The sequence below is a fragment of the Galeopterus variegatus genome, unplaced genomic scaffold (genome assembly GCF_000696425.1).
Source record: "Galeopterus variegatus unplaced genomic scaffold, G_variegatus-3.0.2 Scaffold2952, whole genome shotgun sequence".
NCBI lineage: Eukaryota > Metazoa > Chordata > Mammalia > Dermoptera > Cynocephalidae > Galeopterus > Galeopterus variegatus.
In genome coordinates this window covers 51,956-65,821 of record NW_007729063.1, presented here as the reverse complement: position 1 = coordinate 65,821, position 13,866 = coordinate 51,956, and the positions used below count along the sequence as shown (strand labels likewise).

Below are 13,866 nucleotides of genomic sequence, written 5' to 3'. Positions count from 1 at the left end.
CAAGGATGTTTGCCAATCCACAAGCACCATCGGGGAACTACTTGGGTGGTCACAACAGAATAACGAATAAGCAAACACACAGGGCACAGTCAGACAGTGGAGCACTGTACAGCAAAGGACATGGACAGAGTAGACCACAGAGCAGCGTGACCTGAGCAAAAAAAGCAAGCCGAGTACGCAGGACATGATCCTATTTTCATCAAGGTTAAAACCCATGAAACAAAACTAAGTATTATTTATGGATATATTTTTTTAAGTGCACAGGAATTAAAAGAATTAAAAACAACACATCCAGGATAGGAGAGCCTCCAAAGAGGGAGAGAAGAGAGAAGGACGAGGAGGTGTATGCAGGGAGGTTTGATTATATTTGCAAAGTTTTCTTAAAGTGAAAACAAAATTTGACTCTGTTATATAGTAAAACATCAAGGTAACCAGGTGGAGGGGACGAGGTAGTTCATGATATTATTCTCTATAGTTTTCCATGTGCTTGAAGTCATTCATTAAAATACATACATGCCTTGTGAAAGAGAGAAACCCTTTCACATCAGACCCACGTGCAGGACGCCACTCACTTTCAATCAAATAAAAGGCAGGTTGGGGAAAGCAGCGTGTAACCCATTTCCTGCTGAAGCCTCCTCTCAGCACATACCTGCCCCTGGAAGCCCCCTCCTCACACAAGCTCCCAACCCCAAACCTCAAATGTCCCTTGACTAGGGTCTCCCAGTTGGATTCATTCCCAGGGCTGAGCATTGCCCTCTCAGGTATGAGGAACACACTGGATTCCCTGACAGTTTCCAGAACCTGAGCTTGGAAGGAGGAAGAAGGTTGCACTGAGCTCCCAGAGGCCCTGACAGAGGTTAATGCTGCCCCGTCCTCTGCCCTAAAACACAGCCCCGGGAGACAGAGAAGAGGTAAGTGCTGCCTCTCTTCACTCAGCAGCCCTGACAGGAGACACCAGAAGACCCATTAGGGCCCTCTCTGCTCGGCCAGGACATCTCAGCTGTGATAAGTTTTAAATTCTCCATAGGCCCTGAGGATGGCTGGAGAGCAGGCAGCAGCCTCTGCAGTGCTGGTTCCAACCTCACTGCCCCTGTGCTGGGCAGGGCAGGGAAGCACTTCTCCCGGGTCTCCCTGGGGCGCCTCTCTGCAGACCCCAGGGGGAAACTGAAGCCTGGAGAGGACTGAGGTCCAAAAATGAGGGAATGCAAGGAGAGGACAGGGAGAAGAATCCACCTCCTCCTTACCTGAGCACACTCTACCTCTTTACTGATTCTTGAGCGCCTACTGTGTGCCAGGCACTGTGCTGATCACTGTATGTTGTTCCATTTGATACAACCACCCCACCCATTTTACAGATCTGGAAACGGTTCAGAGAGGATGAGTGACCAGCCAAGGTCACAGAGGTAGCAGAGCCAGGATTTGAATCCAGACAGTGATTTCCCTTTTTGAAGCAGGTTCACGCCCCTTCGACTGGCCTGGTCTCCTCACATCCCTGGGAAATGTGCAGAGCTGGCTTCATCATCCCACTGGCAAGGAAAACAGAGCCCTGAGCAGCACCAAGACTCGTCCAAGGCAAGGCCACACTTTCAAGTGGGAATTGGTTGCTGGGGCTATGTTGGATGGGGTGGGGGGTGTGGGAGAGTTGGGTGCTCACCAGGAAGTGCTCAGTATCAAGATGCCAAAGGCCATAATCCAGGTGAGTGGCCGGAGTGGGCATGAGGCCGGGGTGGGCCTGGCAAGGAATAGGTGGGCTTGACCGCCACTTCTACCTCCTGCCCTTGACTGCAGGCCACCAGGGATGAGACTGTCTCATGCCACCCAGAGAGAGAGCCCAAAGACAGAGACAGAGAGGAGTCCAAAAGGGACCAGGAGGAAGAGAGAGATGGGGTGGAGGACATGAGAGGGAAACAGAGAAAGCCAGAGTCGAACAGAATGAGCAGGGGACAGAGGGATGTACAGAGAAAGGGGGATAAAACTAAAGGGGTCCCTACTCTCCTCCCCCCAACATAGCTGCAGGCCAGGACTCTTGTGACAAATGCCGTGAACCAAGACCAAGAGGCAGGCCTGCGCGTGCATCTCCTCACTTCACCCCAGCCCAGGCCCCCAAGCCGTGACAACCATAAAGGTCAACTGGAATATAAAGCAGAGTTTGCCTTCTTTTCATTTCCAACATGTCTGGCTCATAAAAATACTAGTTTAATAAAAAGCGCACAGCTCATTCAGAGGTGGGCAGGGGGAGGTACAGTGGGTTTAACCCTGCAGACTGAGGTGAACCCCACCCCCTGCTGCAGCACAGTCCCTGTCGCTCAGGTTGACACCTGGTTCCAAGGCTGTTAGCTCCTCTGCTTTGTCTGTTCATCTCTGGGCCAGGCACTGGGGGTTGGGCAGATGTCTAGCCCAGTCCTGCCCTTGACATGCTCATGGGCTGTAAGGAGCCACGAGTGCCACCCAAGAGACCTCACAGGCCCTTGGAGGGTCAGGAAAGTCCTGATGGATTTTGAGTAAGGCCTTGAAGGTGGAGTCCAACTTTGCCCCACCCATCAGACAGCAGAAAGGTCATTCCACAAGGAGGACATAGCCCAGGCGAAGGCCCGGAGGCAGGTTTTGGAAAGCACAGAGCATGATCAGGTAAGGAAGAGTGCGGTCAGAGCCTACCTAGTCCAATGCCCTCATTTTACAGAGAGGGGAGTCAGTTTACCCAAGGTCACACAGCAAGTTGGCAGCAGAGCCAGGCCCCAAATGCAGGTCCCCGGGCTATGGAGGCTTCGCTGGCAAGGGAACCTACAATCCTCCCTCGAGTGGAGAGCCAGAGATCACCCGACCATGCCCCACAGCAGGGTCACCTCACAGTGTGAAGGACGGGAGGACCCCAGGTCGGCAGGTCCCCATACAAGGAAAATCGTGTACAGCCACCAGTCATCCCTCTGCCAAATGTCAGCAACCTGCCGCTCTCTGTCACCAAGCTCCCTGCCCCCATGGCTTAGACCACACGCACACACCCGTGAAGCCCCCTTGGGTGCTCTATCAGCAAGAGATGAGGACTAACATCATTAAGCCCTGCTGTGCGCCCACCACACCGCCAGCTCCCCACGACACTCTCACCCGCACCCTGGAAGGTACATGACTCTGCCCACTGCAGCTGCAATGAGTGAGGTCCACAGATGCTCAGTGATCCTGGGGGGGGGTCTGAACTACCCATCATGTGGCTGCCTGCAAAGCCGATATCCCCGGTCCGCATGCCAGGCACTGCCCTGAGCACTTTCTATGCAGCCCTCACTTAATCCTCACAGTGCCCTATGATGCTGCTACAGGCATCCCCATTTTACAGACAAGGAAACTGAGGCACAGAGAGGTCTCTCCCAAGTAATAAATGGCAGAGCAGGGGCACTGACCCAGGCCGTTGGGCCCCGGGTCCATGATTAATGGCTGTGTGTTACTGGCCCTCAGCCTCCCTGTCTGGCTGGTCCTGCCTCTCTCCGGCCTCCAGCACCCAGCTCTGTCCATCCTCAGGCTGGGGTCGGGGGAGCAGGGAAATAAATGGGGAGAGGTCTGAAGAGGCACATGAGGGCCTGGGTAGGGGAGGCCATCAAGGTGGGAGCCAAGGAGAAAAAGAGCCTTCTCACATGGGCTCTGCCCTTACATCTCCTGCCCCATCATCTCTGTGGCTTCACAGCGGCTGTTCAGGGACGACTTGCCCACTTTACGGGTGAGAAAACGAGATTCTGAGAGGCCCAATGATTTGCTCAAGGTCACCAGGATTTTGGTGACCTCCCTCCCACGACACCCTTCACAGCAAGCAGCAGCAGGACGTGGGTTTCAGAGGCCCCTCTGTCCTCTTCTCCCTGCTTCCAGGGCTGTCTTGGTCTCCCTCTTGAGTTCCTGGGTCAAATCAATAGCCAGGCACAGTCCTGCCCCAGGGCCTTTGCGCTTGCTGTTGCTGTACCCAGAACATTCCTCCTCAGATATCCATAAGACAACCATTCAGGTTTCTGCACAAATGTCCCCTCTTCAAAAAGGCCATCCCCACCACCCTGTCTAAATTGGCATCCCTTCCCCCCAAGACTCTCTAGCCACTTCTCTGCTGCGTTCTTCTGCAGGGCACTGCTCCCGTGACCTGACACGTTATGTGTTGTATTTTTCATTGCCTGCCTTCACTTCAAACGTAGACGACCATCGGAGCAAGGCTTCGTCTGTTTTGTTCTTGCTTTGCTTTATGACTCACTTAGAAGGGTGGATCTCCACCTGGGTTGCAAATTGGTATCACCTGGGGAGCTGAGCCCCCCCCCCCCCATCTCGGGCCAATTAAAACTGAATTCCTGGAGCGGGGCCCAGGAGCCAGGATTTTTTATTTTTTTATTTTATTTTTGAGTTGATGCTGCGTTTTTTATTCTATGAACCAGGATTTTTTTCAACTCCCCAGCTGATTCCAGTGTGCAGCAGAGGTGGAGAACCTAGCAGTGCCTGGGCGTGGAGATATTTAATGCAGATTTGGTGAACGAATGAATGAATGAACGAATGTTTACAGATGGACAAACAGAGGTTCCGATGGGAGGGAGGGAGCCAGAAACCAGTAGTTGTGAAGTTGAGGCCCCTCTAGACTCAGCTTGCACCTCAGCCCTCCACAGTGCCATAACCTTGCCCAGTGGGCTGTCTGCAGAGCCGTTCTGTAACCCCAGGGTGCTCCTCAGAAGAAGTGGGTTGAGAAGACTGCAGTGTGGGTGGCAGCGCTCCCCGGAGAAGCCAGGTCAACCCAGAACACCAAGGACGACTCGGAGCATCTGGTCCAGTGGCCAACCCAGCCTCCTAGCAGGTGTTCCAAATACCGATCCTGACTCCACAGTCTCATCGGGCTGCTGAGATCCAGAAATCAAATGCTCCCATAAACTCAAACTCCCTGAGTAACTGTGATGTGCTGCCAGGCTTGAGAACTACTGGAGTAACCTTCTACCTCACCGGCCCCAATCCACAGGGCACAGAGAGAGGTTGCGGAGCAGCTATGGAAGTGGGCAGGGCTGGGGGCTCAGCTTCCCCTCAGGGCTGCTGCTGTGTTTGTGCCATCTGCCCCTCCTCCTGCCTCCCCTCCCCTCTCTATTCTGGCTCAGGCCCGGCCCTGGTCTCAAGATTCCCTTTCCAGACTCTCACCACGGGGACCCTGGGTTTGGGGGAAAGAAAGTTGTTATAACAGCAGAGGGCTGTGTGGTCCTCCCCTCCAGAGAACAGCCCCTGACAGTCACCCTCAGGAAGACCTACTTCCAACACCTCTTCCTCTCCTTCCCCACCCCCTCAGTTGCCCAGCCCCTCACAAGCATGCCAGCATCTATCAAAAGCTGTTCTGGTAACACCAGCGACCCCTAAGCTCCTACTAAGAGCTCTGTGCACATATCATTTCTGCCAGGTTTGTACCATCACACCCATTTCACAGATGAGTAAACTGAGTCTCAGAGAGGCTGTGCCCTGAGCAAGCACCAGGCCAGGTCTCAAACCCATGCCTATCTGATGCTCAAGAAACAGGAGAACAAATGAGTGAAAGGGTAGATTCGGGGCCAGACAGGCCGGGTCCACATTCAGGCCCCACCACTCACTTGCTGTGTGACCTCGGACAAGTTGCTTGACTTCTCTGTACCTCAGTTCTTAGTTCTGTAAAATGAGAATAACAATTGTACACTTTCCCCTGGGAGCTGTGAGGACAGAGTCTGGCACAGGGGAAGCACCATGTAAATGTTGTAATTATTCCAACTCAGTCACCTCTTAGAGTTAGTCCCTCATTCACCCCCCACCCACCTTTACTGAGCAAGCCCTTCTTGAACAGTTCCCTAATAACAGCCTAAAATGCTACATGGCGGTGTCCTTTAACAAGGAACAAAGCTTTAGGTAAAAGGAATTCTGTAAGTTAGAGAGGACCTAGAAAAGGTATTTGGAGGAGAAAGCACATCCAGTTGGCCCAGGGGTCGCCAAAGTGGTGGGCACAGGCTTGACCCAACAGTAAGGTAGGCCCAGCCAGACCCCTGCCCACCGCAGCCCTGCCGTTGCTGCAGACATGGGGCTGCAGATGCCTCTCTCTCCCATTCCCCATCCCTCCAGGAGTCCACTCAGCCAAGATTTGCTGAGGGCCTGTTGCAGGCCTGGCGTCAGCTGGGAGTCCTATAGGTGGAGCTCAGAGTCCAGCCAGGGCCAGCGCTGTCTCTCTGTCTCACCTACTCAATTCTGTGGTTGCAGCTTGACAGCGGCCCTAGACAATACATAAGTGAATGGGCGTGGCTGTGTTCCCATATAACTTTATTTATGGACAATGAAATTTGAATTTCACAATTTTTCCTTGTCATGACATATTATTTTTCTTTTGATTTTTTCCAACCATTTAAAACACAAAGATCTTTCTTAGCTCATGGACTGTACAAACACAGGAGGCAGGCCAGACTTGGCTCCTGGGCTAGAGAAGCCAAGAGCAAGCAGGAAAAGAAATATGGCCATGAATGCGACTGTGAAGAGGGCCACGAGGGGAAAAAACAGGGAAAGGAGATAGGATAACTGGGACAGGTAGCTTCCCTGAAGAGTGGCCACTTAAGCTTAAGGCTGAATGAGAACGATCCAGCTTCAAAGAGTTGGAGAAGATTCCAGACAGAGGGACAGTAGGTGCAAAGGCCCTGCAGCTGATGAACAGCATAGTGTCTTCAAGGAACATAAAGAAAACAGTATGACTGAAGTGGGGTGAGCCCAGAGTGACAAAGGGACATACATGGTCAGGGTATCAGGGAGCAAAGCACCTCTCAGATAGGCAAAGAGTTTGCCTCTTAATCTAAGAGCAGCAGGAAGCCAATAAAAGGTTTAAGTAGAGTGGTGAGCAGATTTCATTTGGATTCTAGAAAGATCTTTCCAGCCGCTGAGCAAAGGTTTGGGTGTGAAGAGCCTGTTTGTAAGCGGAGAGAAAGGAGAGGAGGCGTCCACAATGGTCCGGCTGAGGCCACAGGGGTTGGAGGGGTGAGGCATGGCCATGTCCAGGAAGAGTTCTAGAAGTACAGCCTGCAGGGTTGACTGACAGGTGGAAAGACAGTGCTCGAAACACCTCCAAGTTCTTTGGCCTGGGCGCCGGGAGGACAGAGCTGCCTTCAAGGGAGATGGGCTGGCTGTGGGAGGGTGGGTAGATGCTAGTCTCTAAAGTTCCCCCTTGCTTGTGCAGGAAAACACTCAGAAAACACAAAAGCCACATCCTCAACAGAACATCTTGTGTTATCAAAGCCACAAAGTTTCCCCAGGAGCCCTGGGCTAGGAGCTGAGGGCCACACCCTCAGACCCTGCTCTAGAACCAGCCATGAGCCCTTAAGGCACTTAGAGCCCACATGGGAAGAAGAACTCACACAGCCAGGCTGGGGGAGGTGCATAGAGGTGCCCTCCCTCCACTTCCCCCTCCCACATCCCCCTGTGTGGCAGCAGGAAAACTCTCCTCATCTGAAAGTATGTTGGCCGCTCAGTCTCAACACTGAGGGTGGAGCTGGTGGCAGGAAGACTCAACTAGCCTAGCAGATGGCAGGGAACTCTATGGGATCAGCCTCAAAGGTCACCGTCTGTCACTGCCCACCTGTTCTATCCTCTTCCGCATCAGCGGAGTCTCTCATGCTGACTTAAGGCCCAGCTAGAAGCTGTGCGATGACATTTCCTGTGGGCTGACTGCGTGCCAGGCACCGTGCTGGGCCTTTCTCTTAACTCTTAACCCCCACACCTACGAGGCTGAGACCATTATCATCGTGTTTTACAAAGGAGGAAACTGAGGCAGAGACAGGTTAAGTAGTTTGCCAAGGTGGTCAGGCCCCAAGATGTCTGGCTCCAGAGTCCAAATTCTTCACCACCATGCTGTGGAGCCTCCCCTTCTCTAAGCCTCAGTTTTCTCCATTGCAAAATGAATGAGGGACTCAAACAGATGATCTCTGGGTTTCTCTGAGCTCTTAGGTTCCAGAATTTGGAAACTGCTTCCTTTCAAGGGCCTGCAGTCTGTTTCTTCTCTCCCCAACAATGGCTGTTCTCAGGAAGAGAGCTTATTGGCTCATTCATACTATGGTGTAAATGACTGACGTGGTAAGTAGAGGTGAGGTAACTCAGATGGAGCAGATTCAAGCCCAGGCCTGCCTGGCTCCAGAATCAGGACTGCCCCCACAACACAGCATTCTACAGGCCACATCCTCTAGGACCCCCTCCAAAAGGTATTTTTTATACCCATCAATACTCCCTGTTCTGGGAGGTTGAACCAAAATGAGGATGAAAGAAGGCGTGGGAACAGAGCGGTCAGGGATATAAGCTGTCAGACCTATGAATTCCCACAGTCAGGGCTTCTGGTCCCCAAAGAAGGCCTGGGTTCGAGTCTCACTTCCCTTTATTTGAGCAGTCTGGAAAGAGCCAGGCCTGGGAGCAGGGGACCCAGCTTCCAGCCATTCACTGTCACTTAGCCAGTGCTCAGTCTCCACATCTGCAGGATGGAGAGTTGGCTGCTTCCAGCTCTGACACTGGTGAGTTTTGCTCACACCCTGGCCTGACTGTACCCCATTAGCATTCTTCAGGGAGGAAATCACCCCCCAGTGCCCCCAAACCCAGAGCTCCTCTCTGAGTTGGGCACCAGAGATCCACCTCTGGGAGGAAGGAAAGCTATAATCATAGCCTCTGGTGCCAAGTTCCCAGCAGGCCATGTTAATCTCCCCATCATTGTCATCAGGCAGCAGGGCTAGGGCTGCAGTGGTGCTCTTTGAAATAGACACCTGACAGCGCAGGTCTCCTCCCCCCAGGGGCCCCTCCTTCTCTCTCTCCTTCCTGAGGCTCCTGCTCCTAACCTCCCTCCCCAAAGTTCAATCTTTTTGCCTCTGTAAATGGCTTTTAAGTTTCTCACCCAGCCTCTAATTTCTATCAGTTTAATTATTGAGAAACCTCTTGTCGCCAGCCTGGAACATTAGCGCTGTTAAAAGGGACCCAGGGAATGCAGACCACAGCCATGTGGCTCCCTCTGGCTCTCCTCCCCCCACCCCTTTCCTTTCCCAGCACACCCCACTCTGTCCCTATTCCTTCTCCACTCCCCAGGCCTCTACCTCCCAGTCCCATGTCACAGTGTGCAACCTGAGGGGCTCCTGACCCCTGCCCCAACCCACTCCATCCCTGTGATCTGAGGAGGCCAAGACCAAACTGAGGCCACAACATGTTCGTATTCGATCAGATGGACAGAGGACAGGAGCACCATGAGCCCCTGGGTTGGGAAGGCACTTTGGCCCCATGCCCCTCACCCCACCCCAGACCTTCCCCATCCGGAGAGAAGTGAACACAAGTCACAGCTAACTCTCCTATATGGGGCACTGAGTTCCTCACCCCAAAACATCTGTGTTCCCAAGAACACGCTTCGAGATCTAACACTGAGAGTGACCATTCTTTGAGCTTCTGCCATGTGCCAAGTGATGGGCACCTCTCAGCTCCTCTGAGCCTCTCCACCTCCCTATAAAGTGGGCACTCACTCCCCTCTGGAAGATGGGAGAAGGGACGTTCATTGGTGTCATAGCTCTGAGGGCTGAATCAGGCTGTTTCAGCATCTTTGGAAAAGGCCCAGAGTCACAAAAGGTATTTAGTAAAAAGCTTAGGTAAGGAGAATGCAGCAGCCCCACCTGTGGCATGGCCTTTCTGGAGGCTGGGGTCTGTGCCCTACTCTAACAGGCTGACAAGGAGTCCAGGGCTTGTCCCCTCTGCTGGACGGCCCAGGCTGCTCTCCTCCCAGACCTGAGCTGAAGTGATGACTCAGCTGGCTGAGCCATCATGGGGCCCTGGCCTGGGACAGCCCAGCCCAGACCCTCATATCCTCTGGTCTCCACTCCTCACTGCAAAATTGGGTGGGTGGGTGGACTGGACCAGGCTACCTATTCCCAAACCATCCCAGCAAGGAACCTCAAAGACGACAGGGAGCAGCACAGCACCCCTAGGATTGTTCAAACTGCAAGGGCAAAATTTCCTTCAAGTCTTCTGCTTCATATTAAACTGCATACGAATTTTGCGATCTTCATAATGCATTCATTTGATTTAAAATTAAAATTGTGTTTTCATCCAGATCACCGAGTAAAACCAACTTTCCAGGAAAAGGCCCATACTCGAGGCACACCAGGGACACTTGTGATGGCTGTGTCCATGGGTGGGGGCACACATGCTCTTCAGTCGGGAGAAGCCCCAGAGCAACCGATGGCTAAATCCTGCAGGGCCCAGACACTGTGACAGGATGACTCTAGCCTCCTTCCTCTCCCACCCCCCACCAGCTTCCTTACCTCTACCACCACCTCCCCCAATCCCTCACCCCCACCCTCTCCCCCAACACACGGACCTTCCTCACCATTCATCCCCACTTCCACCCCGGCCCCCCAGAAACGCCCCCAAGTACTGACGCATCATTAAGAATTGGGCAAATGGGTTCCAGAAAGGGTCCAGGTAAGGGGGGTCCAGTCTCAGCTCTTCCTACTCTGTGTAGTGCCAAACAGCCTCAGTCCACTCCCTGACTCTGTACACTTGGAAGAGAGAGGGGACGACCTCCAGAAGCCCAGCATCTGACACCAGGGTGAGAGAGAGACCCAGTGCCTTCCTCTGTGTCCCTTTCTCTTTCCTCTCCTCATTCTCCTCCCCCAACACACACGCACAAGCATGCACAAACATGCACATGCACACGCACAAGCGCGCACACACACAGAGCAAACAAGGCAGGCTCCGAGAGAGAAGCGGGCACATAATTATTGGTAAAATGCTTGTAATGTTTTTCTCTCTACCCAGTAGCTTTCAGTTGTTTTAGCAGCTTAGCGAAGCACTTGGCTCCAATTGAATTGCAAATCAGCAGCTCTTGCCCCAGGAAGAGAGGAAGGGAGGCGGCAAGGAGGGGGCAGGGAAGGATTCCAGAAGGAAAGGGAGAAAGGTGTGCAAGGAGGAAGGCCAGAAGGAAAGAAACAGAGAGGGAAGCCTGGCTCAGGGCTCAGGGCACAAGAAACAGGGACCGCCTGCTCCCTCCAGGCCTCATTCTTCCCGTCTTCATCAGCATTCTCTGCAGGCTCAGGAGCCCCACATCCCAGCCAGAAACAAGGACACATTCTCTAGCCATAATCCTGGGGTGAGGTGGGAGGGCCACATGGGGGCTTCTTCAACTAACCAGAAGGAAAATACATCTTTCTTGGGAATTGCAATTATTTCTTGGGAAAACAATGTCAAAACAAAAGTCTTATTTTTCTCCCTGGCAATTTCCAAGATTCACATTTCTGTTTTTTATCTGTATGTCTGCCTTTCTGCCTGTCCACCTATCTTTTTACCCGCCTGTCTGCCTGTCTCCTCCTCCTTTCTGTAGCTCTCCAGCACTCCACTCCCTGGAGAGAGAAGTGGAGTTGATCCTGGAGCTCCCGGAAGCAGGTGCTGTTTCAGCACCATGGTCAGCAGTGCTGAGCTGGGTCCTTCCCAACACCTTCATTCTGCTGTGCCTATCCTGGGACCATAGGAGGACACACTGAAACCAGGAAGAACTGCCCCCAAATTCTCCGACACTGCTCTGAGGAAAAAACTCTCCCTTCAAGCCAGGAAGAGAAGAGGAGAAAGGAGCTGGCCAGCCTGGCCAGGCACTCTAGGGTGTGGAGGGCTGGGGGCTGTTGGTGGCAGAACACCTCTGGGGCCTACCAGCCAGGCACTAACCTTAAAGAGGCGCAGGATGTTGGCTACCATGATGGAGACCGAGCTCCCTGAAGCACCGATGACACCCACCACGCGTTCAGGTTTGGTGATGATGGGCGGGCCGCCACTGCCACAGCGGACCTCCGTGCCATCCTTCTCAATGAGCGCCTGCACAAAGGTCAGTGACTGCTCAAGGGCATGGGTGTCCCTGGAGCAGGTGTCCAGAATGCGGGCGCCCAGTGTGATGTTGGGCAGCAGGTCCGGGTCATTGTTGATGCGATCCAGAGCAAAGAGCATGGCCTCCAGCCGGTGGATGCCCTTTTCCTTCTTCAGTTCTCCACAGGCCTTGCCCTCTGAGCCCCGGCCGTGCACCGGGAACAGGCCTCCCAATGTGATGTCCCCATCTATGCGGATGGAATTCATGTGGGGGTGGCCCTTGGGCTTCCCCAGGGAGGAAGGTACCCAGGGGCCGTAGAGGCTGAGGAGCAGGTAAAGGGGCAGCCGGGCCCACCAGCAGCCCCAGCCTCTCTTCCCAGGCATCTCGAAAGACCCTAGAGACCCATGAATAGCAGGCCCCACTCCTAGCCCTGGCAGGCGCCTGGCCCCACAGCCTGGGTGAGCATGGGCAGGGCAGCTTCAGCAACAGGGTGGCTGGGGACAGCCAGCAGGGTGGCCCATGCTGGTGCTTCCTCCCACCTCCTCCTCGTCACTTGGCTGATGCTCAGCTGCCTGCAAAGCCCAGGCCCACAGACAGCAGGGAGTGGCCGGGGTTTCAGGAAGGCTCTGATCCTCGTCCCCACGTCCTGCAGGACTGTTCTCCGTGGATGACTGTGGAAAAGGAAGCGTGCTCCTTGCTTGGCGTATCTTGGCATCAAGGAGGAAACAGCTCCAATCCTCTCCTCCTACCAAGCTTAGAAGGGGAGAGAGAGGGAGAGAGAGAGAGAATCAAACAGAGCCCAGAGAAGACATTAGCTATTCTGATCTCTCATCAGGAGCCTGAGAGGAGATGCTGGAGGTTACCGCCAACAACTCCATAAATCTCCTGAAGTTGGTTTCCTCCCAGCTGCGGCTCAACTCTGGTTGAAATGGGAGAGCCTGAGGCAGAAATTAGGTCATGTCTGAAGACTTCCTAAGGCCTGTACCCAGTGCCCTCAAAAGCCTGGGCAGCAGAGAGCACACACCCCAGGATCATCCTCAAGCTGGCTTGGGAGGAAGAGAGGCCTTCCTCAACATAGCCCCACGAAGCAGGAGCAAGAAACCAGCCCCGCTGGGCCCAACCCCATTACAGAGATGAGGAAACTGAAGACCAGGGCAAGAGAGCCCGTTGGCCAACTCACATCAGGAGCAAGCAGCAGAATGCCGACCAGAATCGGGCTTTCCAGCTCCCAGCTCTGGAACCAGAGACACTTTGGCTCTTCAGGGATTCAGAGGCGAGGAAGGCCAACAAAGCCCCCTCGAGAGGAAACGAGCCCATGAGGCTGCTCGCTCTGAAGGCCAAGTGAAGGCCGGAGAAGCTGGCTGCGGGGGTTCTGGGACCTGGTCCTGAATAAGGGAGCATGAGGTGGGCCCTCGCCGTGCACATTTCCACCACAGCTGCACAGCCACCCCAGGCAGGGGGAGGCCCAGCACCCCTGAAGAGAAGCAAGCCTCCTTTTTGCTAGCTCGTCCTCCCTCCTCTTCCTCTTTCTGACTTTATCTCTCAATTTCTCCATTGCTCTTTCTCCTCCCCCCACTTCCTCCCTCCGAGAGTGGGGCTCAGGTTACGGCCTGAGCTACAGCACATTATTATGATCATCATCATTATTATTGTGGTTGTGATTAAATATTTATCTGCAAGGGTAGAGGAGAGAATACCAACTCTTCCTCATTCTCACTGCTAATTTGGGCTAATTTCCCCGGGGATTCCTTCCCTCACCCCAGCCTCCCGCTCAAAGCCAGCAACCTCCACTTAGAGGCCACAGGGAGAAGGGCTGGAAGCTGAGTCAGGGCTCGGCTGGGGGGCTGACCCCAAGGCCCCCCTCCCCAGGGGTTTGTCAAATGAAGACAAGCAAGACACTTGTCCATTCTGTGCCTCAGTTTCCCCAGGAAGTTGGGAGAGGAGCTTGGTGTCTTATTGGGAAGTTTCCACCAGATGGGGTGCCTCCATCAAAGCCAAGCAGTGGCCTCAGAGCCATCCCTCCCCCACCTGTTGTTTCCGCCCCCCCCCCCCCA

The 13,866-nt window shown here is 53.8% G+C and overlaps 1 protein-coding gene across 1 annotated transcript in view; it reads right to left on the bottom strand.

The window, feature by feature from the left end:
• The window catches only part of GRM4 (glutamate receptor, metabotropic 4), a 119,917-nt gene that overhangs the window by 94,097 nt on the left and 11,954 nt on the right, over nt 1-13,866 (bottom strand). The window contains exon 2 of the mRNA XM_008583521.1: nt 11,677-12,565. Coding sequence (XP_008581743.1) covers nt 11,677-12,195 — 519 coding nt within the window. The 5' untranslated portion in view covers nt 12,196-12,565. The remainder of the gene's footprint in view (nt 1-11,676; nt 12,566-13,866) is intronic.